General features: G+C 55.8%; 1 protein-coding gene across 6 annotated transcripts in view; it reads left to right on the forward strand.

The window, feature by feature from the left end:
- PRKAG2 (protein kinase AMP-activated non-catalytic subunit gamma 2) overlaps window positions 1–25,686 on the forward strand; it is a 242,932-nt gene that overhangs the window by 67,802 nt on the left and 149,444 nt on the right. For all 6 annotated transcript variants that reach the window (XM_045565350.1, XM_045565353.1, XM_045565352.1 and 3 more), the window contains exons 2-3: window positions 9,789–9,860; window positions 13,038–13,317. In XM_045565350.1, coding sequence (XP_045421306.1) covers window positions 9,789–9,860; window positions 13,038–13,317 — 352 coding nt within the window. The remainder of the gene's footprint in view (window positions 1–9,788; window positions 9,861–13,037; window positions 13,318–25,686) is intronic.

A 25,686-nucleotide genomic window follows, 5' to 3' on the forward strand; every position in this document is an offset into this window, starting at 1 on the left:
GGCCCAGAGAGGTTAGGCTGGAATGTGATCGTGGTACTTTTCGCAGCCCGCTGTTCCCCTCCATATGTTGTGAATGTTCTTCCATGACAGTAAAATAGACCATTTTCCGTTTCCTGTTTTTCGCTGAACACTGCCAGGACGGACAACCTCTCACACCCGTCCTTGTCCTCTTGTCCAGCTATTTCCTTCGGGTGTTTCCCTGGGCCCTCGGCACAGTGAAGGCTCGTCGGTGTGGAGAGCCCACCTGCCAACTCAGCGACCCCTCTCGCCTCCGCGGGGGAGGCAGGAGCCCCTGTGCTGCGGCCCTCCTGTCCTGCCCCCCCCCCGCCGCCCCCACCAGCTTGGGTGAGGGGACCGGGGCTCTGTCACGTGGGGTCTCCAGAGAAACAGAGCCAAGCGGAGATACACGCAGTAAAAAATATATACGTATCTATATCCTACTTTGTTCTTAATATATATTAAGAAGATATAATCACATAACAGTGATTATATATAATATACCTAATATATAATAAATGTGCTAAGACACATAATAGTGTTAATACATATGAGAGATTTGTTTTAAGCAATTGGCTCAGGCATCTGTGGGGACTGGGAAGTCCTAAACGCGCTGGGCAGACTGACAGCTGGATGCTCAGGCAGTGGCTGCTGCAGCCTAGAAGCAGAATTTCTTCTTCTTCCGGAAACCTCCGTTTTGCTCTTCAGGCCTCCCGCTGGTGGCATGGGGCCCACCCACATTACGGAGGCTGATCTGTTCGACTCAGAGCCAACTGATCGTAGATATTAATGTTAACCACAACCACAAAATACCCTGGACGGGTGTCTGATGGAATCCGTGGGTGCTTTGGCCTTGCTAAGCTGGCGTGTAAAGTCACTGTCGCCGACTCCAGATGGGATGGGTCAGTGGAGCCCCAAGCTCCCTGTTCCGTAACCACCGCCCCTCCCCGGCTGGGGCCTGCAGCCCCACCTGTGGAGATCTGGGTGGCTCTGGGTTGAGGGTTGAGGCAGGAGCCCGCAGCCCGGGCCGGGCCTCCTGATGGAGCTGGTGGCCCACGGGAGATGGCTGCACAGACTGTGTCCTGGGGCCGCCTGCGCCCTTGCCGCCCTCCGTGGGGACTGTGAGCCGACCCAGAGCCCTGCAGCCTCCACCCAACCTGCCCCTCTGGGCAGTGCCCCTGCCCCACTCTGCCTTCCTCCAGGGGGCTCCGACAGGCTGGAAGAAGACAAGGAACTCAGTGGTTAGCGGAGGCTGGACCCAAGCTGCCTGGGAACAGCTGCCGGGAAGAGGCTGCTCTGGGGCCTGAGCTCAGGAGGGGCTGGGACAGGTCCCTGGGACGTGGGTGGGTCCCTGGGACGTCCCACAGCACCAGCCTCTAGAGGCCAGGACCAACCCGGAGGAGGCACCGTTGCCGCCACACAGCGTCCTCCTGCGGGGAGACCAGCGGGGCCCCCCCAAGTTTCCGTTCAGCTCTGGTCAAGCATCGGCTGCCCCCACGGCAAGGAAAGGCCAGCTGCCCTTCGAACAAGCAGAGAGCCGGGCTCCGGGAACGAGCGCACTTGCTGATCCTCCCTAGGATTGCCGCCACGAGTCGCTAACCGTCCTGCCTCGGCTTGGGAAAGGGGTAAGGACGGCTCTCCAGTTATGAAGAGGGGCCGCCCACATCTTTGCAGGATCCTTCCAACCGGTTCAGGCCTGGGCCGAGTCTGAGTGGATGCCCTTACCCTCTCCACAGCCGTCACGTCAGGCTGGGCGCGTCCCCGGCCCAGGTCCCCACGACCCCAGCAGAGCAAGGACTCATGCAACGGGAGGGGCCGTCACTTGTATCATCCTGTCTGGTTTTCACAACCCCCAACCTGCGATCCAGAAGGCACGATAGCTCCTTTTGCAGATTGGAAAACCAAGGCCCTTGGGGACAAAAACGATTTGCTACACATGAGATATTAGTGGAGAGCTGAGGGGAGACTTGGGGTCTCCTGACCACGCTGGCCTAGGGATCCTGCTGCAACGTGGTTCCGAGAAAGAAAGCGTTGAGCGTCTGGTGCTGCTGTGGACCCAGAGGATCACGGGTGGCACTTGGGCTGCATGAGGGACGGGGAGGGTCAGGCTGCCAGGCCCGGGTCCTCGGCTGTGCGGGGCGGGGCAGGGAGGGGGCCGGAGCCGTGTGAATGGGGACCGCCAGGCGGGGGCTGGCGGGGGAGGAAGAGTGGCCACAGGAGTGAAAAATTGTGGGTTTTTCCTTTTTTACATCAGGAAGTTTCTCAGACTGCAGTCAGAAAGCACGATGTCCTCTGTGGAAAATGAATAATTCTGGAACTTTTCTGCGAGTTAAGTTTAGGCTTTCCCTAATTTGGCCACTGTCCCTCCCCTGTTGCCTAGTTCCAGTGATTCAGTATTTGTTCCTTATTTTTCTGAGAGTGGTTATATAACGTGAATGTTTTCAAAGGCTCCAATTGACCCGGGCTCTGGCCACCTCCCACCACCCATCGGTACCCAGAACTGCCCGTTTGGTGGTTTTGGGGATTGCGCAAGGCTGGCCCATGCGGAGACGCCTCCCTCACGCCTCCCACCTGAGGCCTTGCCAAGGCCTCAATAACAGCTAAGGCCCAGCCGGGTCGGAGCTGCGTGACTCTCACCGGCCGTGACCGAGGGGCGGGCCGGAGGGGTCTGGCTGGGACCGCAGCGCCATGGGTCCTGGAACTGAGGCCACACACTGCTCCCCCAGCATCGCGCCCAGCGTTTGTGCTGATGTTTGCACCAACAGCCCAGGTCCTGGGGACTGAGGGACGTGGGAAAGCCACCGAGACACTGGGAGGCTTAGAACCCGAGGGGCAGATCGAGACCCAGGTGAGATGGAAAGCCAGACGGGCAGCTGGGTCACGACCACTGCACCTACAAAGTTCTGTGAAGGCGGCCAAGGAAACGCCTTCGCTCCTCCACCGTGTCCCCGTGGTCATCGAGCCTCTGCCCTGAGGCCCGCAGCTCCGAGGGCAGCAGAGTTCGTCTGGCAGTTTGAGAGAAGAAGAACATTATTTTGATGACTAAGATGGGAGCTGAGAAGATGCATTTTATTCTGAATCTAGCAGCATTCTTTCAAAACATTCCTGATCCCACCTGTTCCTGTTCAGTTCAACGGATAAAAACAGAATGTGTGAGCTAAAAGCCATCTTCAGAAATTACCTAGTTAAACCCTCTCATTTGACAGATGAAAAACTGAAGCTCAGACATGCCGAAGATCCCCCAGATAGTAAACAACAGAGCCGGGTTTGAAGTCGGCCTTCTGGCTCCATCCTTACGAACAGGTTGCGTTCTCGTGCCTGAGGGATGCGGGGCTCGGAGATGCTGAGGGGTGACCCTCCACTCAGCGGGTGCCCGGCCCAGGGTCGCTCCAGATGGTGTTCTGTCTGCTCGAGTCTGCTCAGCAGGAGTGGAGGATGAAAATCATCCGAAATGTGTTCCTTCCTCGGTCGGAATCAAACAGGAATGTTCTATTGTGACCCTGATATTTAAACCCCCAAGTGTGCCCAGAGGTGGAGCCATGGGCCCCGGACACTGGCAGCCTTTTTGTTTGTCCTGTATTTGCACTTTTGTCAGCTCTTTTCCTGGGGTATCCCAGCTGCATCAACAAAGGAGTCTTGTAGGACGAAGCCTCAGAAATGCCAAAAGGTCAGAACTGCATCTGCTTGAGACACACTCAGCACCCACTGTCAGGCCTAAAACGTGATGCATAAAATGACCCCCATCCTGCCAGATTTCACAAATCCATTGATTGTAAACACTAGAAAGTCCATTATCTTATAGGGAAATGTCTGGATAAGTAGGGGGCTGGGGAGAAGCTATATGTAAGATTCCAAACTATACAAAATGTAGATAATGCTAGAATGCAAAGTGACTGCATTTGGGGATGGGGTACTTTTCAAAGAACTTTTCTGTTCTTTGAAACATCAGCCTGAATTCCTTTCAGTTAAGAAGAGCTTGAAGAGAAAGTTAGCATGGTAAGCTGCGTTGGGAATGGATCAGGGAACTTTACAAATCCTTGTCCATCCATTCTCCCGTCTCCCCTGAGCTGGCACTGCGCCAAGATACTCGTTTTGCGTGGAAGAGCTTATGTCTTTACAGCCTCTGATATCAAGTTGTTCTTCTGTTACTGGAGCTGAGCCACTCCAAGGAGGTGGCTGAGTTTAATAGAAAGAGCTCTGAGCTGGGAGCCCTGAACCTGGGTTACAGGACTGCTTGCTACTCACTGTCTGACTGTCTGGCATTGGGCAAATGACTTAACTTCTCTGACCCTCAGTATCTTCATCTGTAGACTGGGATGGTACCTTTGATGATACCAGCTGGGAGATTTAAGAATGGCATACTAATGTCAGGTTAATGATGGCTCTGTTGTTAATACCTCACTTTTTTGTGGTAGAATTTTGGCTTTTGCCTAGATATCTAAAGGAGAGGATAAATGAGCTGCTTTTGAGGTCAGTTTCCACCTCAGGAATTCCCTCAAGCCTGGAGTCGGGGTGGGGAAGCTTTTCGCTTTTGTCCTGATGCTTTCCCGACAGGTGACTTTATCAGTCTAAATCCTGAAAATCCAAAGACCCATATAATCACCTCCAGAACATGTATGTGGTCAAGGTCTAAAATAGACTGTGTGTAGCTGCGAAAATCAGAACGCTACAGCTGTCTCTCGGCAGTAATCATCATCAGCATCTCTCGTCGCCTCGGCATTGCCCCGTGGAAAGTCCCCTGGTGCACGTGGGGGCCCACCTGGGTGGCTGACGGGAGGAGGGGGTGAAGGGATTGGGGCCAGGAGTGGATGACAGCAGTGAGGAAGGCGTGGAGCTCTGGTAGGAGTTGAAAACTTAGGAACCACATGAACAGAGCAGGCCCCAGGAGCCTGGGCCTTCTGGAATGTCAGCTGAGCTAAGGGACCAGGTCCCAATTATTCTACAAGCTAAAAGTCTTGTTGCCATAGTTGCAGTTAGAGATTTTCCCACACTGGGTCCCCAAGGTGCTTAATGTTTCTTGGTAAGCTCTGGGAGATGAGAGCCAAGATTAGAATAATGGAATGTGGGGCGGGGGAGCCTTCCAGCAAAGCCCGCCGCTTGTGCCAAGGGACTTCCCTGTCGGGCTGCTTGACCTTGCGGGCACGTGCACCTGGGTCCTGCGGCCGAGGAGCCACGCGCAGCTCGACGTGATACTTTCATACTCGTGCGGGCCAGAAATAGCTGCGTGGGCTGCAGGCGGCCCCAGCTAGGAGCAAGACCCGCGTTCCACTCCTAGCTCTTCCCAGACCGTCCTCACATGAGTCACTTAACCTCCTTGGACTCATTGCTGGAGCGAGATGCTTCTTAGGGCTGCTGTGTGGGGAACAAATGAGTATTTGTGGAAGAGCTTCCGCATGTGGAAACTGCTGGTGCTGAACAAACGTTAGAGAGCAATGATTATTTGAAACCAGAGAGGAATGTGCTCATTAAACATGGCGATAAGAGACCCTCCCTGGTTCCTCCTCACTTCCCAGTGAACGGCACCTGCAGGGCCCGTTCCTTGCTGGCCCATGGGCACAGACTCCGCAGCCCCCATGCCTGCGGCTGGGGTCAGAGGGTGCTTGGCCAAGGATTTAATTCAAACACACTTGGCACCTGCTGCCTGCCGGGCACAGCACGAGGCAGAGAACAGCAAGATGGACAGCCTTCCCCCGGCCGTGATGGAGTCAAAGCCGAGTTAGAGAAATGAACTGGTCTGTGATTATAATACACACATATACAGATATGGCTCAAGGTCCATGGGACACAGATGAGAGGAGGGTTCTGCCTGAGGGTGGCTCCAAGGCAGAGATCATATTTGAATTAGGCTTTGCAGGATGCATAGGAGTTCACTCTGTGAGCCAGGATTTGGGGGGCAGGGGGGCACAGGGAGAGCACGCGGCAAGCCCAGAGGAAGGACAGGGCTTGGGGCGTTTGGAGAATGGCACCAATGTGGCTGCTTACTGCGTCACCACGGCCAGGCTCCGTGCCGGGGGCTGGGGTGTGACTCAGAGCCGTCCCTGAGAGGCTGAAGGGAAGCAGGGTCAGTCCTTGAACCGCAGTGCTTGAGGAACTGAGACGGCATTCCAGGCACGACACAGCCATGTTTGGAAAACCACAAACGGTCCACCTGGGCTGAAGGAAGGAGTCAGGTGCAGAGCACATCAGAGATAAGGCTGCGGAGGTCGGCTAACCCCTGGGCCTGGACTGCAGCCCGTGGGGCTGCCGGGAGCTGGGGACCTGATCCTGAGAACCCCCGGGGAAGCTGGCGGCACTCTGCCCAGCCGCGCTGACTCACCCCGTGGGCCGAGCGCAGGCAGGCACCCCAGGTGATCTCAGTGAGGAGCCGGGCTGAGAACCTGGAAGTGCCCAGCAGCAGAGAGGCCAGGCCTGGAGCCCCACACAGCGGCCAGGGCCATGGCCGAGCTGCCGCGGCCTTAGGGGAGGAGCCGACATAATAAGGCTCACATTTTCGGGGGTCACTGTTCAAGCAGAGACTGGGAGGATGGATTCCAACAGGGACGGCTGAAAGGCCTAGAGAACAAGCAGGTGGCCCAAGAGAAAACTGAGTGAGTGAGGAGGGTGCAGGTGGGGACCCCAGGGACGGGATGGGGCAGGGGGGGAGTGGGGGGCGGAGGGAATGGGTTAAAAGAAGGGCTAAGCATACAGAAAGCTATAGAACATTGCTGAAGGAAATGAAAAAAGGCACAAATGAAAACACATCCCATTTTATGGATTGGAGGACAATATTGTTAAGTGGTCAGTACTGCCCAAAGCGGTCTACAGATTCAGTGCAATCTCTATCAAAATCCCAATGGCATATTTTGCAAAAATAGAACACTGAGTCTATCCTAAAATTCATATGGAAGCTCAAGGGACCCCAAATAAGCAAAAAAAGCTTTAAAAAAAAGAAAAAAGGTGGAGGGCTCCCATTTCCTGATTTTGAACTTATAAAGCTACCATACTCAAAACAGTGTGGTACTGGCATAAAACACACACAGAGAGACTAATGGAACAGAATGGAAACCCAGAAATAAACTCTCAGAGATAGAGTCAAATGGACAAGGGTGCCAAGGCCACTCCATGGGAAAAGGACAGTCTTTTCAACAAATAGTGCTGGGAAAACCAGATACCCACATGCAAAAGAACAAAGTTGGACCCTTACCTTACACCAGACGCAAAAATTAACTCAAAATAGATCAAAGACCTAAATATAAGTGCTAAAACTGTAAAATATAAAACTCTTAGAAGAAATCATAGGGGAAAAACGTCATGATTGGGTTGGCAGTGGTTTCTTGGATATAACACCAAAAGCACAGGCAACAAAAGGGAAAATAGATACATTGGACTAGATCGAGTCAAAGGCTTCTGTGCATCCAAGGACAGTCAGTCAGCAGAGCAAAAGGCTGCCCACAAAATGGGAGAAAGTATCTGCAAATCATGTGTCTGATAAGGAGTTGGTATCTAGAATATATAAAGAATTCCTACCGCAAATAAAGAAGTCGGCCACAGATAACCAGGTTAGACAGTGTGCAAGGAACTTGAATAGACATTTCTCCAAAGAAGATATACAAATGGCCAATCAACACATGCAAAGATGCTCAACATCACTAATTACCAGGGAAATGGAAATTAAAACCACAGTGAGAGAGCACCTCCCACCCAGTGGGATAGCTACCATAAAAAACCAAACAAGAAAACAACAAGTGTTGCTGAGGACATGGAGAAATTAAAACCCTTGTGTACTGTGGGTGGGAAAGTAAGATGGCGCAGCCACTGTGGGAAACAGTGTGGGTGCCTCAAAAAATTAGCGGTAGAATTACCTGATGTTCAGCAATTCCACTTCTGGGTATGCACCCAAAGGAATTGAAAGCAGGGTCTTTCAGAGATAATTTGCACACCTACTATATTAGTTAGCGGGGCCGCCAGAACAAAGTGCCACAGACTGGGTAGCTCAAACAACAGACATTTGCTTTCTCACAATTCTGGAGGCTGGGTGTCTAAGGTCAGGCTGTCTGCGGGGTTGGGTTTTTCTGAGGCCTCTTGGCTTGTAGGTGGCTACCTTCTCTCTGTGTCTTCATATGGTCTTCCTTCTGTATGTGTGTGTGCGCGTGTGTGTGGGTCCTAACCTTTTTTTTTTTTTTTGAGACAGTCTTGCTCTGTCACTCTGGCAAGAGTACAATAGTGTCATCATAGCTCACTGCAACTTCAAACTCCTGGGCTCAAGTGATTCTCCTGCCTCAGCCTCCCGAGTAGCTGGGACTACAGGCATGCACCACCATGCCTGGCTAATTTTTCTATTTTTTGTAGAAATGCGCGGGGGGGGGGGGGGGGGGGGGGGGGTCTCGCTCTCGCTAAGGCTGGTCTTGAACTCCTGGCCTCAAGTAATCCTGCTATCTTGGCCTCCCAGAGTGTTAGGATTACAGGTGTGAGCCACCATACCCAGCCCTAATCTCTTCTTACAAGGACACCAGCCGTTTTGGGTTAGCACCCATCCTAATGATCTCATTTTAACTTAATTACCTCTTTAAAGACCCTGTCTCCAAATACAGCCACATTCTGAGGCCTTAGGGGTTAGGACCTCAACATATGAATTTTTCTGGAAGGGGGACAGAATTCAGCCCAGAACACCCATGTCCACAGCAGCATGATTCATAGTCGCCAAAGCGTAGAAGCCACCCAGTGTGTCAGCTGATGACTGGATAAACAAAATGTGCTGCATTCATAAAAGGGAATATTATTCAGCGTTAAAAAGGAAGGAATTCTGACATTCATGCTACACATGGATGAGCCTTGAGGACGTCATGCCCAGTGGAATAAGCCAATCACCAAAGGACACATACTGTCTGATTCCATTTACATGAGGTCCCTAGAGTGGCCAGATCCCCAGAGGCAGAATGTAGAGTGGCAGTTGCAGGGGCTGAGGGGGGAGAAGGGGGGGTTAGTATTGCGTGGGGACAGAGTTCCAGTTTGGGAAGATGGGAAAGTTCTGGAAATGGACAGTGGTGATGGCTGCACCGCAGTGTGAGTGTATTCAGTGCTACTGAACTGTGCACTTAAAAGGGTTAAGATGGTAAATTTTTTGTTAAGTGTATTATACCACAATTAAAAAGTTAAAAATAAATAAAAAGGAAAGGTCAAGTGTGCAGGTGGGTTTGAGGACAACCAGGTGGGGTTTCTGCCCGGTGTGGAGGTAGGTGTTGACCCGGCGAGACTGAGGATGTAGGAGGGGCCCGGCTGTTTCAGACGGGATGAGTTTGGGGGAGCTACTGCCCCCACAGTCTGGTTTAGGTTCCTGTCCCATCGTGATGGCCCAGACGCCGCCCCGACGCTGCCCTTTCCACCCCCCTCCCCATCATCTTCCCAGGCACACACACTCCTGGACCCGCTTCCCGGGTCCTGGGATGAAATCCTGTCCATCGGCCACTCCCCCAGACATCCCAAGATGCCACCTCTCTCCCCCCGCCCGCCTGCCTCACTTGGTCTCTTTCCCTCCCTGTCCCCTTCATCCCAGCTTTTTCTTCCTTCCTCCTTCCCTGGGGGATGGGAGGTCGTGGCTGCTACTGGCGATTTGACATCTTCTGGAAGGGAATGTGGAGGGTGGTCAGGATCTGGGAGAGGGGGCGAACACACCCACATCCCTCCTTAGTGGGTGATTTTGAGAAGGACTCAGGAAGGGGCAGGTGACGCCCCCTTAGGGCTAGGAGCAGCCCCCTGGACCTGAGGGCCCGTCACTGACCAGTCACTGACCGTGAACTCTCTTTCTGCCCCAGGACCTGAGTTCCTTCGCCATGCCGCTCCTGGATGGGGACCTGGAGAGTTCAGAGAAGCCTTCTCCTCGTAAGGTAAGGCCTCCTTTCTTGCAGCTCCGAACAGCTCACTTCCACCGTCACCTGCGCTCTCACCGAGTGTCCACCCGCGCACCTGGCTGCCGCCGAGCCACCCCGGATAGCTCACCTCGAGTGGCCGTGCCCCTCGCACCTGCCGGGCTGGCCAACTTGAGAGGGTTCTGGGCTGCCCTGGCCCACTAGTCGCCCCCAGAGTGGGCAGAGGACGAGGAGATTGACAGTAAGCCGAGCCCGGCGCAGGTAGCAAAGAGCAGGCTGGGAGCATCAGTCGTGCTGACATCTGTGGTTTGGGGCTGATCCCTTTTGTCCTGCCCACCTGGACCCCAGGCTTTGGGCTCCCTCCTTTCCCCTCAGTTTGCAGCCCCCCTGCCCCCGCCACAGTTGCACGCACCTTTTTGTCTCCTTCCCACGGTTCCTTTCCTGTCTTTAGCTCATGGCTGTCCCCTCCCCCGTGGCTGAATTTTCTGGCATTAGGAAACCAGCATCCCCACGCGGGCTGTGGGCTGGGAAGGAGTGCTGGGTGGGGAGGGGTCCCCAGCGTCAGGTGAGGGGTTGGGGTGGCTGTGGCAGGGGAGGAGAGGTCCAGGTGGGCAGGGGCGGGGCGGGAGGCGCTCCCTGGCACCCTGCCACCCACAGCCCCTGCGGCAGGCGCCTGCAGGGGTGGGGGGTGGGGGGGTGCTGGTGTGGGGTGCTGTGTGCGGCATCTGGGAGCGGGTGCTGGGTGCTGGCCAGCCTGGGATCGGCAGCAGTTCCAGTACTGGAAAAAGCTAATCTATTCTCTAAGCATTTTGAATTACATACAACTGAATCAACAAATTGGTTTGGGCCCGTGGGGCTCAGCTGGCATCAGCTCCCTGCCTCGCCCTGCCCTGAACAAGCAGCCTCGGTAGCAGCTGTTGTGGCCCAGCCAGAAAAGACTGTCAGGGCACGGCCTCAGCAGAGCTGCAGGGCCGGCAGAGCAGTGGAGTGGCAGCAAGGAGCCCCCGGGCCCGGAGCCCGTGCAAGGCTGTGGCCGGGGCCTGGGTCACCCTCCCCCTGTGTGACTTGGCACAGCTCCTCCTTCACGTGAAAACCTAGGAAGGCCCCGAGGCTGCGGCAGAGGTGCACGGGAGGACTGGGACTTCACCCAGGCCCACCTGCCCCACTCTGGGAGCTCCAGAGGGTTCCAGAGTAAAGTCATTGTCAGGAGTACATCGTATCTGAGCAGAAAAGGGCCTTGGAGGTGTTCCTGCCATCTGCTATGGTCTCAGCTGCAGCCACCCCCTTCTCTCCCTGAGCCCTGAGTGAGCTCGGTGCCCCTGGACTCCAGCACTGGCTGCTGCACACCTTGGCCGAGAGGGGCTCCAGCCGCCCGGTCATGAGAGCTGCTCAAGCGGCCCCCTCCCCGCCCCTGCTTCCTCTATGCCTCTCCCTCCCTGCGGGAGGCATCTGATGTCCACTTTGTCAGTCCCTTGGGCTGATCCTGGAGCCGCTCCCGCCCCCCACTCAGCTTCCTTTTCCCTAACAGGAAAGGGACAGTGGCTAAGGCCCTAGCAGCAGGCCTGGCCCCGGCCTCGGCTTCCTCTCTGGCAGCTGCGTGACAAATGGCCCCATCTGCAAAGCTCTGCTCGGCAGACAGCCTGAGTGCCCTCTGCCCGTTCGCTCCCTCGGAGCCAGGCACGCACCTGGGAGTCTCGTCCACACCCTGGGATCATCCAGTTACATTTACCGAAGTACCCCCGTACACGACCCGCCGCTGGAAGAGCCTCTTGTTTTTCAATTTACTCTCGGGACTTATCCTGAGTCCCATGGGTAGGTGGGATAGTGGCTAAACGGAATATTCTATGAAAAGAATCGAAGGGCTTTTTTAATAAAGTGGTCAAAAGAAAGACCTTGAACTTCTCTACAACAAGGAGAGCTTGCGTTGTGCGCCCCGGTGGCACAGCGGCCCTTCTGCCTGGGAAGCCCACTCAGCGAAGGTGTTGGCACCAAGCGTGTCCCTGCGCCCCGGCGTGGCGGTGCCGGATGTCACTCGGGGTCGGTTGGATTCTGTAGCTGTCGCTGGTCACTGACCGCCGCGACCCGCGAGTCCCGCCCTTGAGCAGCCGCAAGCCCAGCGTTTGGGGCGCTCTCTAGTGGTGGGAGGATTTACCGGCCGCGCGCCCCAAAGTGGGCAGAGCAGCGCGCGAACCGAGAGCGCAGCGTGGCCTGGGTTTCATGTCGTTCTCGCCCCGTGAGCCCCGTGGACAAGTCACTTTCCTGCTGCTGAACTGGGGTCGCCCCCGAGGTCCTTTCTGCTCCAGCGTCCCAGGTTCCCCAGTGGTCGGGCGGCAGCGGTGCACGTGCCACGACTCCCATGCATTAGGTCCCCCGCCCTCGTCCGCACATGTCACTTGGCATCCAGACAGCCCCATGAGGTGAGAGTACGACTATCCTCGCTTTACAATTGGGCAAACCGAGGCTTGGAGAGACCGAGTGACACGCCTGGGATGGCACAGCAGGGCGCAGGCATGTGGGCACCTGGGCAGTTCCCAGTCTGGAGTCGTGTGCCTTGGCTTTAGTTGCAGGGTCCAGTAACTGTTCAAGCTGTAACTGCGATTTTATGTGGTCAGTGAAGTGCCTCCGAGTCTGGGGCCTTGTGAACTTTCTTCCCGACTCTGTCAGCACCTTCAGCCGTCCAGACGCCAGGGCGGCTTGGAGGTGGAAAATTTCTCAGCTCCCTCCTCTCCCAGCCTGGAGTCCCGGGTGCTCTCTGTTCTGGATCACGGGGATTTCTGCTTCTTCCTTTGAGGCAGGCAGGAGAACCTTGTTCCTGCGTGGTCAGACCCTGGGAAGGATAAAGGTGAGGCCTTGAGAAGTGCAGGCCGAAGGCAGACCCCCAGCAGGGAGGGGAGGAGGGTGCGCATGGAGTCCTTGCCGCTGCTTCTTCCTTTCCTCCCCTCTGCCTCTGGAAGCCCTCTGGAGAGACGGACAGCGTGGCCAGTGGGCCTCTGGGATGTGGTGGCCACCCTTGGGGCACGTGGCTGCCCCCAGGCTGTTCGGTGGCCACCTCTGTGGCCGCTCAGGGCTGTTTTCTGGGCAGGGAGCTGTGGAGGGTCGGCTGGGTGAGAGGGACAATGATGACGGGCCCCAGTGTGGGGCAGAGGTCAGAGTGTCGGAAGCTCGGAGTGACCGTATGCGTTTGCCTTCCCACAGGTGGACAGCCCTGTCAGCTTGGGCAGCCCCTCCAAAGGGCTCTTCTCCAGGGGCCCCCAGCCCCGGCCCTCCAGCCCCGTGTCTGCTCCCGTGAGGCCCAAGACCAGCCCCGGCTCTCCCAAAACCGTGTTCCCGTTCTCCTACCAGGAGTCGCCGCCGCGCTCGCCGCGCCGCATGAGCTTCAGCGGGATCTTCCGCTCCTCCTCCAAAGAGTCTTCACCCAACTCCAACCCCTCTACCTCTCCCGGCGGCATCAGGTTTTTCTCCCGCTCCAGAAAAAGTAAGACATTGATGCTATTGTTTCAGGTGGGTGCCACTCGGCTGCCGGGTGGCTGTGAGTGACGTGGTGCTGAGAGCCCAGGTCTGCTTCTGCCCCTTCTCCCCGCAAACAAATCTCGTCCGGAACAACGTCAGTGTCTGCCCCTCACTTTCTTCCTGCACTGATCTACCGGCGCCTAACCCTTCCCGCATCCCGACACTCATAGTGTGACTTGTAAGGACAACCAAGTGACCCAGGGCCAGAGGACAGACTGCCTGGTCTGCCGATGTCTCCCCACTCCCTGCAGTTTGGCCTTTAAGGGTTTGACTATACCTGCTTCTAGCAGATCCTGACTTTTTTGTTTTGGGCTCCAGGCAGCAGGGAATGGAAGCTGGGACGGATTTGCTGGGAAAATGGGGGAAGGAAATGTGTGTTTAAGAGAGAGTTCCTTGGCTTGTATTTGTGATTCAGGTATAAAATATTCTCACTTGAGCACCATTGATCATAACATGAAATATGCAAGGCAAACTGTAAAGTAGATGGAGTTTAGTCTTTCCTGCCTCTACTCGTTCAATTCTTTCTGCTAACGTGGAACGTTTGCATTAAGGAGACAGGAGTTCGGAAAACAAACTTGCCTTTGAGCATCAGAGGTCTGGGATAGTGTTTCCTTCTCTCCAGGTCACGTTTGCACTCAAAAGACCTGCATGTTGAGCAGTATTTGACCTGCAAGGCCAGGTGGCAGCAAGAGTGAATTTCAGTCTTTCTGATACATAAAGAAAGGAACGGAAGGGAGTTTTCTTTTCATTTCTTTACTTTTGTGTGTGTAGGGAGGGGGGTATTGTTTCTAGTACCCCTAAAATCATCTCCCTGGGATGACTGCTCCTCTGCCTGCTCAGGCACCTAATTGCAAATACACAGTGTCACATGATGGGGGTATTGCCGGTGTGACAAAGTGGTCTCCTGGCAGACATTACTATTATGGGAGAAAGTTGGTGGGGACTCCATCTACAAAGCCCAGCAGGGAACAGAATGTTCTAGCACTGGTATCACAATGTTCTAGAGAACATCCCAGGTTCTTGACAGCATCCTGAACTTCCCAAATGTTTCATCATGTGCCGTCCAAGTGGAGGAAATGGCACACCAGCCCCACATCGGGGTGGCCTGTCTCCTAGCAGATGGCATTGTGCCTGTGTTGGTTACAACAGAACTAGGTCGTATTCACTTCCTGGGGCTGCCGTTAACAAAGTGCCACAGACTGAGTGGCTTTTTTAAAACAACAGGAATGTATTCTCTCACACTTCTGGAGGCCAGAAGTCCGGGTTCAAGGAATGAGCAGGACCAGGCTCCCTCTGCAGGCTCTAGGGGAGGGTCTGCTCCAGGCGTCTCTCCCAGCTCTGGGTGCTGCCGGCATCCGGGTGTTCCTGGGCTTGTGGGTGCATCACTCACATCTCTGCCTCCGTTGTCACAGGGTGCTCTCTCCTTGCGTGTCTCACTCTTCTTGTAAGATTATGTAAGGGCCTGCCCTACCCCAGTATGACTTCATCTTAATTATATCTGCAACAACTCTATTTCCAAACAAGGTCATAGTCTAAGGTTCTGGGAAGGACACAAATTTGGGGGTGGAGGGGTGGGTACTATCCAACCCAGTACCTTGTGCAGGAAGGTCAGGGTGTACAGTTCAAACCGCCGGTTTGGGATGTGGAGGACTTGCGGTGTGGCCGGGCAGCCTGTTGGGAGCAGAGGCGTCTCTGGAGGCAGAAAGGAAGACGCAGGAGGTCTGGGAGAGCCACAGGCCGGTCCCAGGGAGCAGGACGAGCCAGGCAGCCTGATCCTGGCGCCCCTTCTCCGTGTGAACTCCCAGGGAGGCCCTGGGCTCGGGGCGCTGGAGAAGCGTATGTCATGAGCAGCCAAAGGTTAGTCAGCCCCACAGACAATTCCCGACCCCGATGGAAGCAGAGGTTCTAGGACCCCAGGAATTCCTTCCAATAAGGAACAGGAATTTAATTTTAACTGAGCAGCTAGGATGTGCTGTTGATTTGGAAACCACAGATGCTCAGGCAGAGGGGCTCCAGCCACTCCACTGGACCAACCTGGGGCATCGTGCCCACACCTGCGGCTTTGAGCAAAAGAAACTCCTGCCTGGGCCAAACGGTCCCCAGGAGTGGCTGGCCACCTCCAACGTGCTGAGCAGTGTCCCTCTTTGCACCTACGCTCCCAGGACTAGATGGGCCACTCGACTAATTCTGGTATTTCCCACATGGCTTTGTGGCCAGCGGGGGCCCTCAGGGCGGCTGACCATGGGGCTGGGACAGCCGCCGGGAGTCCAGCAGAGAGCAGGAGGTAAGCTGGGGGTTAAGGAGCCCGCTCAGGACTCTCCCACCCTGTTGGTGGCCGTGGGACAGGAAGCCAGGTCTGGGCCTGTGTTCTTCCTCCAGCCCCGCTCTGGGGACCAGAGGGCTGCTGTGTCCTAGTCTCTGTGAGGACGGAGAAGATGCGTCACTTGGAGAGATTCTGTACCGGGGTCGGGGGGTGCTGGCCTTTCTCTCCACGCCCTGCAAGGCTTTGGCGCCGTCACTTTTCCTTCGGTGCTTTTGCCTTAAGGTGAGCCTTTCTTCTTGCCGTCTGCCGGTGTTAGCACCCAGGGGGGCCTGGGGAGAGGCTGGGGCTCAGAAGCAGAGAAGGGAAGGCCTGTGGTCCCCCTCAGCAATGCCCCCAAAGGCCTCACTGCTCCACACCCTAGCCCCAGCCCACACTCCAGGTGTGTATGTGCCCCCAGCCACCAGCAACCCACACCTGCTGCTTCCTCAGTGAAGCGCCTGCACAGCCCAGGCCAGGCCTGCGATCGGGACCTCTCCTTGGAGCCCTGAGTGTGGTCCCTGAGCTTTGTGAGCCGGGGTGGCTTTTTCCTAGGGCAGAAATGCAGGCAGCTGCTCACAGCACCGGGCCCAGGCTGTGTGCTGAAGTCCCCGCGTGCCTGGCAGGGCCCTCCCTATAGGACAAGGGGGGTCAGGTCCTGCAGCTCTCTGTCCTTGGGGCAGACGTGGGCAGGACGTTGAATATTGAAGATGGGCCAGACTCCGGCTCCCTGGAAAGCAGGAGTCCATGCTGCCATTTTCTGTCCAGTATTTTTTAAAGGCCCTTCAATGTCCTAGGCCAGAAAATGACCAGTTTCAATGTTCCCCCTGGCGAGGTGCTGCAGAGAAGGTGTGGCTTGTCGGGGCTCCGCTTTGCCGTCTCGTTGGATGGCCGAGGGCCGGGCTCGGGAAGGCTGTGGCTCTGAGCTGCTCACGGGATGAGAATCGGTTAGGTTTGGGGTAGGGGCTTGGCTTCTTCAGAGAAGCCCCCGGGGATGGCGTGTTCAGACCAGAGCAAGCCTGGTCCGCAGGGCGACTGCACATGTTGTTGCCCTTGAACCATCAAACCCAGCCCCCTGGCTGTCCCCAGAAGCAGCCACCACCCCAGCCCTACCACTGACGAAGCGTGAAGGTCCAGGTCGTGTCGGGGGGCGGAGGGGGGACTGCGGTACTTGTGCTCGGGCTTTACCTGACGGGGAGGGTCACCTCGAGCTCCTGCCACTGGGTTTTTGGCTGTGCTTGGTGTGAGGCCTGCGTGGAGGGTATCCGGTCCCCAGACTTGCAAACCTACTCCTGGGTCAGGTGCCAGACTGTCTGTTGGTCCCCACTGCCCCAGCACTGGTGTCATAAACTGGGCTGGAGAGTGGCGTCCTCAGCCTGCATGGTGGGTCTTAAGAACCAGCCCATGAAACCCGCCGTGTGCGTCCGAAGGCTGTCATGGGGACTGTTCATTACACAAGGTCCCTGGGGGGAGTTTCCCGTCTGGTCTCAGCACCGAGAACGGCTGGATTTCTAATCAACTGGACTGTTTGTGTCTACAGTGGACCTGAATCGTGCAATAGCCCAGCCTGCCCCGTCTGCGCTGCCTGCTAGGAGTCTTTGAACCAAATTTGTACCAAAGGCATCTAGGGATGCTTTGCTAGCCTTATTTCCGAATCCAGTTTTGGTCCCCATCCTTTTACTTTCACCCTACTTCTTTTTAACAAGGAAGATGATTTATTGGAAGGATCTGGGGGTATTTATAGAATTCAAAGGAGAGCTGAACGCTCAGGACCGAGGAAGGGAAGGAACCGGGCTAGCCCTCCTGGCCTTGGCAGCAAGATTCACGGATCTTTCCAAGAGATCCAGAGCAGTCCTGGTCTGTGCGTCTCTCCACAGACCATCCTGAATTCCTCGCTAAGGAATATCCGATCAGCCCCCTTAGGGTCCCTGAACCAATCAGGGTGTGGCGGGGCTGGGTGGCAGGACCCCGCAGAGTGAGCGGGACCCTGGAGGGCGGGGCAGGAAGTCCGAGGTAAGAGCCCCGTTGGCAGCCCTGCCCCTGCAGCACCAGCACGTGTGCACCCAGCGCCGCCCTCCTCACACCTGGTCCCGTCACCCGACCTGCGACTGCGGGTGTGCATGCTGCTTCCGCGACGGCGGCAGCCCAGCTCCAGGTCCCGCCAGTATGGTGAGGCGGAGGTGACTGTGACCCACTCATTCTGAGTCCTCGATCTCAAGGCGACGCCCATGTCTCCCCAAGTCCCATCTGCGTCTTGTCTTCCTGTCCCGTAACTTACGACCTGCGTGATAAACGCAGAATCTAAAGGGTTTCGCAGGCTCCCCAGGTGGGGCCGACACACACTGAAGCTTGATAAACACAGTTTTCTATTATTAGGAGGAAAGACAGCAATTATGATCGATGTCATTTTAAAAGGGGAAATGAAAAAGGAAAAGGAGGTGATTCAATCTTCAGACACTCCAAGAACAAGAAGGGGAATCCAGGTGGAGTCCACGGTTGTGGACTCTACAGCTGGCTCTGGGACCAGCAAGTACCAAGGCTGGCCGGTGTTCTGTGCACGGGGGAGAGAACCAAGCCTTTCCTCTCGGGGGTCTTACCTCCCGGAAGGCCTGCTTGTGTGGAGTTGCTGTGGTCTTTCACTGCCGTCTGCCTCTGGTCTCCGGGGCAGTCGAGTGTTGCCTTATGGCTCGTCTGGGGTTTTTGTCATTCTCCCGCCGGCCCCGCTGTGCAAACCTACTTCCCTTCGATGGTCAGTGTCAGTCGCCCCAACCAAAGCAACGCTCTGTTCCTCAGCCTCTTCCTCTGACGCAGTGGTCAGCAGACCACAGCCCGGGGACACAGTCGGGCCCGCCACCTCTTCTTGTAAATAGAGCTTCATCAAAGCACAGTTCTACATCCTGTCTCACTGGTCCAAATTCACCCCACAGGGCGTTAACCACCCCCTTATTCTAGGTTGTATTATCAGCCCCTCTGGACCACCTCTGAAGAACCCGGAGTCCCCTGGCACTGGAGCTGCTCCAGCCCCAGCTCGGTGGGCACATGAGGGCCCCGCGGGAGCCCTGGCCCTCACGCCGAGCAGCCTGAGGGTGGGCAGCGAGGAGCCAGGCGCTGCACCCGGCGAGAGCGGCAGGCGGGCTCAGGAGCTGCATCAGCTGGGTCTGAGGTAATCAGCCGACATCAGACACATTTTGCAAAATATGAGCTGTAAGCTTATATTATTGGGCTTGAAGGCACTAATTTACTTTCCTCTGAGTAAAACTTAATAGTTTTTCAGTATTCTCAGTTAAGTCTGCCATTAACAAGAAATAAAATATTTAGAACCTATTTAAAGAGACATTGCAAGATCTATAGGGTGTTTCACTCGGATAAAATCTATAATGCCTTTTAATTTTATATTTTCAGTGTCTTCGCAGTAATAGAAACATTAAAGCAACTGCTTCTTGAGTCATAATGCAGAGATCCTATGTATTATCTATTGCTGTGTGAGAAATTACCCCAAAATGTGGCTTAAAACGACAGTTAGTATTGTTGTTTCCTGTGGGTCAGGAAACTGGGCCTGGTTTAGCTGGGTCCTCTGACGCTGGGTCTCTCAGAGTCATCTCAAGCCCGACTGGGAAGGATCCACTTTCCAGATCACTCCCGTGGTTGCTGGCAGAGTCAGATCCTCGTGGGCTGTTGGCCGGAGGCCTCCCTGCCCCGTGGACCTCTCTGTAGAGCATCTCATAACCTCACAGCAAGCAAATGAAAGTACAAAAGAGCACCAACAAGACAGAAGCCACCGTCCGTCGTAACCTAGCCTTGGAAGCGACACACCACCAGTTTAGCTGTAATCTATTCGTTAGCATGAAGTCGCTGCTTCTAACAGAGGCGAGGCCCCCTGGGAGCCGTCCTCGGGGGAGCCCGCACCCCTGTACCCGCGGATCTCGAGGTGCCGAGGGACGGAGAGCTGCTGCCTTGACACAGCCACTCCCTGCCAGACTCCTTGCTGTGCTCGTGCTGCCACGGGACCTGCGCTGTGGTCAGCCATCATTTCGTTCTGCCAGCGTCTTCTGCTTTGACTCACCCTTGAGACCTGGGGATCGACCAGGGGGAGTCTTGTGCGGGAAGGCAGAGGGTCTGGACACATCAGCGCTGCTCTCTCGCTCTGCCTGATCCTGGCCTGGAACTTGAGGTCCTGAGACAGGCCTCCTAACTTTGGTGCAGCGATGACTTCCTCCCGGCCCTTGCTGCAGCCTGGTTGGTCTCTTTAGAAAGATCTTGAAGACCAGGGGTTCCAAATTCTCATGATGAAGACTGACTTCTGATCTCTTTAAGCCTTGCCATTGCTGGTGGCTTTTTGGTGGGGTAACTGTAGACCGTATTCCTCTTACCTCTAGGACGTCCGACAATTTGGGGTAGGAACCTTGGCCTCCTGAGTGGCTGGCAGGGGCTGGATGATATAACCTAGAAGTCTGGGGGAGTTTATCTTGCCATGGAGGACACTTAACCAACACTTAGAAATCATGTAATTGTAATTGTGAGGAGGTTGGGCAGATAACTTTCCCCTCCTTCCTGATGCCTGTGAACTAGCACAGTTTCTAGAACCCTTCTGGAGGGGTCTCATGAGCCAAGTGAACTTACCTCCTAAGCTCTCGCACCTTTTTCCTAACATTTGTGTCCAGGCTATCATACATCAGCGGCCAGCATGACAACATACTTTCTTGCTGCTTCTCTTGCCCTACCTCACTGGATCCTGCATCTTAACCCTTGCCTCAGGCTCTGCCTCTGGAGGAAAATGGCTGAGGAGTAAAAAGGAGGCTGTAGAGAAATGGGAACCCCCGGGCAGTTCCACAGTCAGAGTCAGAAGAAATAACCTGAGCCTCAGCCAACTCTTTCTTTGGGCAGATCTAACACAGAAAAATTTGGTTTCAAAAAAGTGACCTGCCACAAGATTTAACAACTATCCTGCCTCGTCATCATCAGATATCAGTGAACGTGGAATCCTTGGACTTCTTTTTCTTGAACGACACTAGTGCTGGGGAGCGGGTGACCTCCAGCGCCCCCTTCCCAAGTGGTCTGAGCCCCTTCCTTGGCCCCGCAGAGTTGTTCTGTATCCGACACGCTGCCTGTGCTCTCCCACGTGACTCACCCAGACTCTCTTCTTCCTTGCCCCTTGTTCTCTGACCATTTTAAATGAGATGAACACATCTGGTGTTAGCACACAGGGTATTGAGTGAATTTCACTCGGGCCTCACTTTCCGCCTCTGCACCACCCTCCCAACCTCCCTCCCTCCATGTTTTACTCCCAAGTTTCCCCTTCTGACAAGAGTCTCCGCAGGTTCCTCCCCGCCCGCCCCTGTTAAGGGGAATGGATTCGGATAAATGCTCTTTGTTGCCGTAAGTGATGTCGGAAGAACGAAGACTGCAGGTAGCAGCCCAGCCGCTTCCCGTCCTCAGGCCGAGCTCGGGTGAGGAGTGACCATGTTCTTTTTGTTAGTGGAAGACTTCGGTGTGGGCCGGGTATTGTTGTTGGTGCTCTGTTGCACTGTTGTCCATGCAGTGTCGCAGGTCTGAAATCGCTGTTTTCTGTGGTTCCGGGGTGCTCTACGACCCGCGCCGGCTCTGCACACACACACACTGCAAACCGCTGTGGAATGAGCCGTCCGTCAGCGTGAGGAAGGCACCGAATCCCGCCGCAGGGTGCGTCGCCAGCGTCGGGTTAGTGGTCAGGAGTGCGGGGGTCGTGCAGGAACTCAGGTCCAGGTATTGGGCCAGGGCCAGCCGGGGAGTTAGGCAGATAAAGAGGGTATGTCTGGCACTATCGGGTAGAGTTTTAAAATACACAAGTTCATTCAGCCCTCACAGTAGCTGCGATGGGTTGAATTGTGTCCCTCCCAGAAAATGTTATGTCAAAGTCCTAACCCCAGAACCTCAGAGTGTGACTTCATTTGGAAACAGGGTCACTGCAGGTGTAATTATGTAAGATGAGGTCATTAAGGTGGGCCCCTTGACCAGCATGACTGGTGTCCCCGAAGGAAGGCCACGTGAGGCAGAAAGACGAACAGGAAGCAGGCCACGCGATGGGGGAGGCCGAGCCTGGGGCCGCCGCGGCCAGCCACGGAATGCAGGACCCCCAGGTGCTGGCAGGGGCAAGGCAGGGGGCCCTGCAGGCTTCAGAGGGAGAGCAGCCCTCCCCGCGGCTTGGTTTGGGACTTCCGGCCTCCAGAACTGTGGGTGGCTGGTGAGAGGGGTCTTCTCTGACCAGGACAGTGGCGGGGACAGTCGCACAGAGGTCTGGAGGCAGAGGACACGCTGCGTGCACATTAGCAAAAGCCGCCCTGTGTGTGGCGGTCCCAGCCTTTACAGACTCTCCTTCAAGGAGGGAAGCAAGCAGGCAGGCTTGTTCAGGCAGGCTTCGTCCCGACCAAGGCTAGTTAGGTCTGAGGTTTCTTTTGAGACAGAGTCTCGCTCTGTTGCCCTGGCTAGAGTGCCGTGGCGTCAGCCCAGCTCACAGCAACCTCAAACTCCCGACCTCGAGCGATCCACCCGCCTCGGCCTCCCAGAGTGCTAGGATTACAGGCGTGAGCCACCGCACCCGGCCTACGCCTGATGTCACTGTGGGGAAATGGGGGAGGGGGACAGCAGGTCTGGGTCCCGCAGGTCCTGGAACAGCCTGCCCTGGCGTTCTTCTGGCTTTGTGGCCCAGTGGCCACTAGGGGGAGACATAGGCCCACTCTCTGAGCCGCCTCCTGGGTGCAGGCTGGCCTTGCCCCGGGAAAGCAGCAGGGACCATCCCGCCTGGGGGCTTTCCTGCCTGGGGACGTTCCGTGCACCGCCCAGACAAAGGCAGCTGGTGTCACAGAGCAGACAGGACTCACAGCGGACCAGGCCTGCAAAGCCGAGTCGTCTAGCATTGAAGATGCTCGTTTGGTCCCTGCTTCACCAAGTGCTAGGACGGGGCGTGCACCCGTGAACGAGCTAGCCTCTGCCCTGGTGGGGGTGACATTCTGGGGACAGATAAGGAGGAGGTGCCATCTGTAGGAAAGGGCTGTGTGGTACCAAGTGCTACAAGAGAAAACACGGGTAAAAGGATAAGCGTTGCCAGGGTGCTGCTTCATGTGGGAACGTCAGCGAAGGCCTGGGATGTGGAGACGTTTGGGCAGGGAGCGGCCAGGCTGCAGCAGGCGGAGGGAATAGCAGTGCAAATGTCCTGGGGCAGCAGCAGCCTCTGAGCCAGCAGGGAGAACCGAGTGGGCAGGGATCAGGTGCAGGGGTGAGGTCGGGTGGGGACAGGGTCGCGGGGCCTTGTAGGTGGAGGTCAGGAGCCCAGGTCTCAGTTGAGGGATGCAGGAAGCCATCAGAGGTTGATTAGAGAATGACTTGCTTTCGGAAGGCCCAGGCTGGCACCTGTGCGGGGAAGAGATGGTGGAGATGGCCGCGGGGGCCACTGAGGGTGTCGCCGATACAGACCAGAGATGAACTGGGATGGTCTCCAGCCGGCTTGGAGACCTCCTTTAAGTCCTGCCTTCTCCAGAAGGCCCTACCCGGGCATGCTTGCCTCGAGCCACCTGGCAGAGCCCTGAAATACGCCGTTATGTTCAGTCCCTTGCAGTCTGTTCTCTCGTGACAGCTTCTGTTGCCTTCTTGCCTCTTCCTCACGACCAAGCTTTTCACGCAGGCGCCTCTTCTTCCCCGGGCTCTCCGCGCGTGGCTCGTCACAGCCCAGTACCAGTCAGTGCTCGGGGCACACACATGGTGCCCCACGTGGAGAGGACGCTGTATCTCTGGGGACCTTGGGTCCCCTGCTCTGTCCTCTCCCTCTCTGGGCTCCCCGCTCCATCCTTTTCCCTCCCCCCTCAGATCACAGGTTCTGGCAAAGGCACCCAAACAGGCGTTGTGGGTGTTGAAGGCGTGCTTCAGGGGGAGCCGACACATGTAGCTTCTGAGAAGGAATTTCTAGCATCAAACCAGGTGCGACAGATGCTTTTTGTGGAAGTGGTTGTCTTCCCAGAGCCCCTCAGTCCTGCAGGGTGGCTCTTGGGAAGGAGACAAGGTAGCTGCTGGCCAGCTGGCTCCTCGCTGAGCAAGAAATGGCATCTTGTCTTACAGGGCAGCAGTTCACACCCAGTAACCGCTACCGATGGAATCCACCCCGCTGGGCATTGGGACGTTATCTTTGTCCTACTAGAACAAAAAGAGTTGCAAATCGCTGACCTGGATAGCCACCGACTCTGATTACACCGAGGGCTACTCTGGGTCACAACTGTGGCATCTGGTAGGACAAGCAAAAAGCAAAACGTAGAGTGTATACCCTGGTGCCTGGCAGGCACGTCTGCCCAGGGATGGAAGTTCACGGCACTGAGGCACTGACAGGAGGCCACAAAGCTTCATCACAGCAGGGGTCTGGGAACTTCTGTGACTGCGGCCCACAGTAAGAAATATGTTTGATGTCGCAATCCAGTGCACACGTAGGACTAAAAACCGTGTTTCAGGAAACAATATTTACCCTGGACTATGTATTCTGTACTCTATTCTTTCAGCATGCTTAACCTGGCGGCACAGTTGATTGATGACAGCCTGAGGGTGGAGTGACTGCAGTTTGGAAAATACCCCCCTAGATGGCCCGAGAATGGCAGGATGGGTCTGGAATGCTGGGAGACAATCTAATCAGTTTGGGGAATTCTCGGGGCACAGAAAAACAGCTGGCTGGAGGGAGGTGCTGGGCTTTTGCCAGAGATGTGGAACAGTAGATGTTCCAAGCCTAGCCCACGGCCGTGACCCACGTTGTGCACTTTCAACATCCCCCCGAAGTTTAATTTTCTCTGTTTGTAGTTACATTAGAATACTCAGCTCCCACCCTGGACGGTCGGCCCTGGGGCAGGTGAGCCTCCTGCATGCTTTATCCGCTCCTGCTACCTCTGGGGCTCTGTTTCAGACGCTCTGCTCTGAGAGCTGTTTGCAATTCGATTGAGGTTTCCAGTGAAGTTTATTTAACTTGTAAAACTTCGGGTCCTTTCCCATCATTTCAGCATTGGATCACAGACAGCTCTTCCTTCATGTCCCAGCAATTTGAGTTTATTTTTCAAATAGAAGTCTGTTTTCTCATAAAATGTCAAAGGTTTTGTACTTTGTGTGGAGGAATGAACTTGAGTTTTTAAGGCTTTAATTTAGAGCCTCCAAGGCTTCAATTGACATGCCAAGGGCTGCCCAGGGCTGAGCAGGGCCCACTCCGCACGCCCCACAGAACAAACAGCAGGCGGGGGGCTGGCGGCCGAGCATCAATGGCTCCCATTGTGCCTAAATACAGAGCGAGCCCGAAAGCGCCGGGGTCAGACTCGAGCCGTTGCAGTGCTGCGGCATTTAGGTCTGGAACTCAGGCTGGTCATCCTGCAGGGCACGTTGCCGACACCTTCCCGGCCTTCTCTTGAGGTGGCCGTTCGCTTCACACGTCAGTCGAGGTCCTGCCAGGAGACAGAACCCTCTGTGAGCTTAACACGGGCGGAACTTAATACAGGACCGTATGGTTATAATTACGTGGTTGTGTGTTTACAAAGGTGAGGGAAGAGCTGGGAAGCAGCCCAGAGATTAGTAACAAAAACCCTCTCCCACCCCCGAGGGAGCGGGAAGGAGGCCTGGTGGGAGCTGGACCCGGAGCCACGGTTGGTCTGTCTGGCAGGAACGAGCCAGAGACGCTGCCTGGGCCTCTCCCTTTGCCCACCAGCCGGGGAAGGAGCCCTGGCACGCGGCAGCAGGGGTCAGGGTCAGCCCCCGCCTACCAGACAGCAGGGCAGGGCGCGGGGTGAACGTGAGGCCAGCACAAGGTGCCAGCACACCTGGGCAGCGCCACTGAGTCATTTCACGTGCCTGAGCCCTGCGCGGAGCTGGGTGCCTGGGACGCAATGACAGATCCGTCTGGGGCACATGCCCAGCCCTGCAGGGCCAGGAAACCTCCCTGAGTGCTTCCAAAGCAGAAAGGATCGTAGTGAAATACTGGTGGCTCCTCCATTCAGAGGAACCGCGCTCCCTGCATCCTCAGAGGCACGAGTTTGATGGATG

This window comes from Lemur catta, chromosome 11 (genome assembly GCF_020740605.2).
Source record: "Lemur catta isolate mLemCat1 chromosome 11, mLemCat1.pri, whole genome shotgun sequence".
Taxonomy (NCBI): domain Eukaryota; kingdom Metazoa; phylum Chordata; class Mammalia; order Primates; family Lemuridae; genus Lemur; species Lemur catta.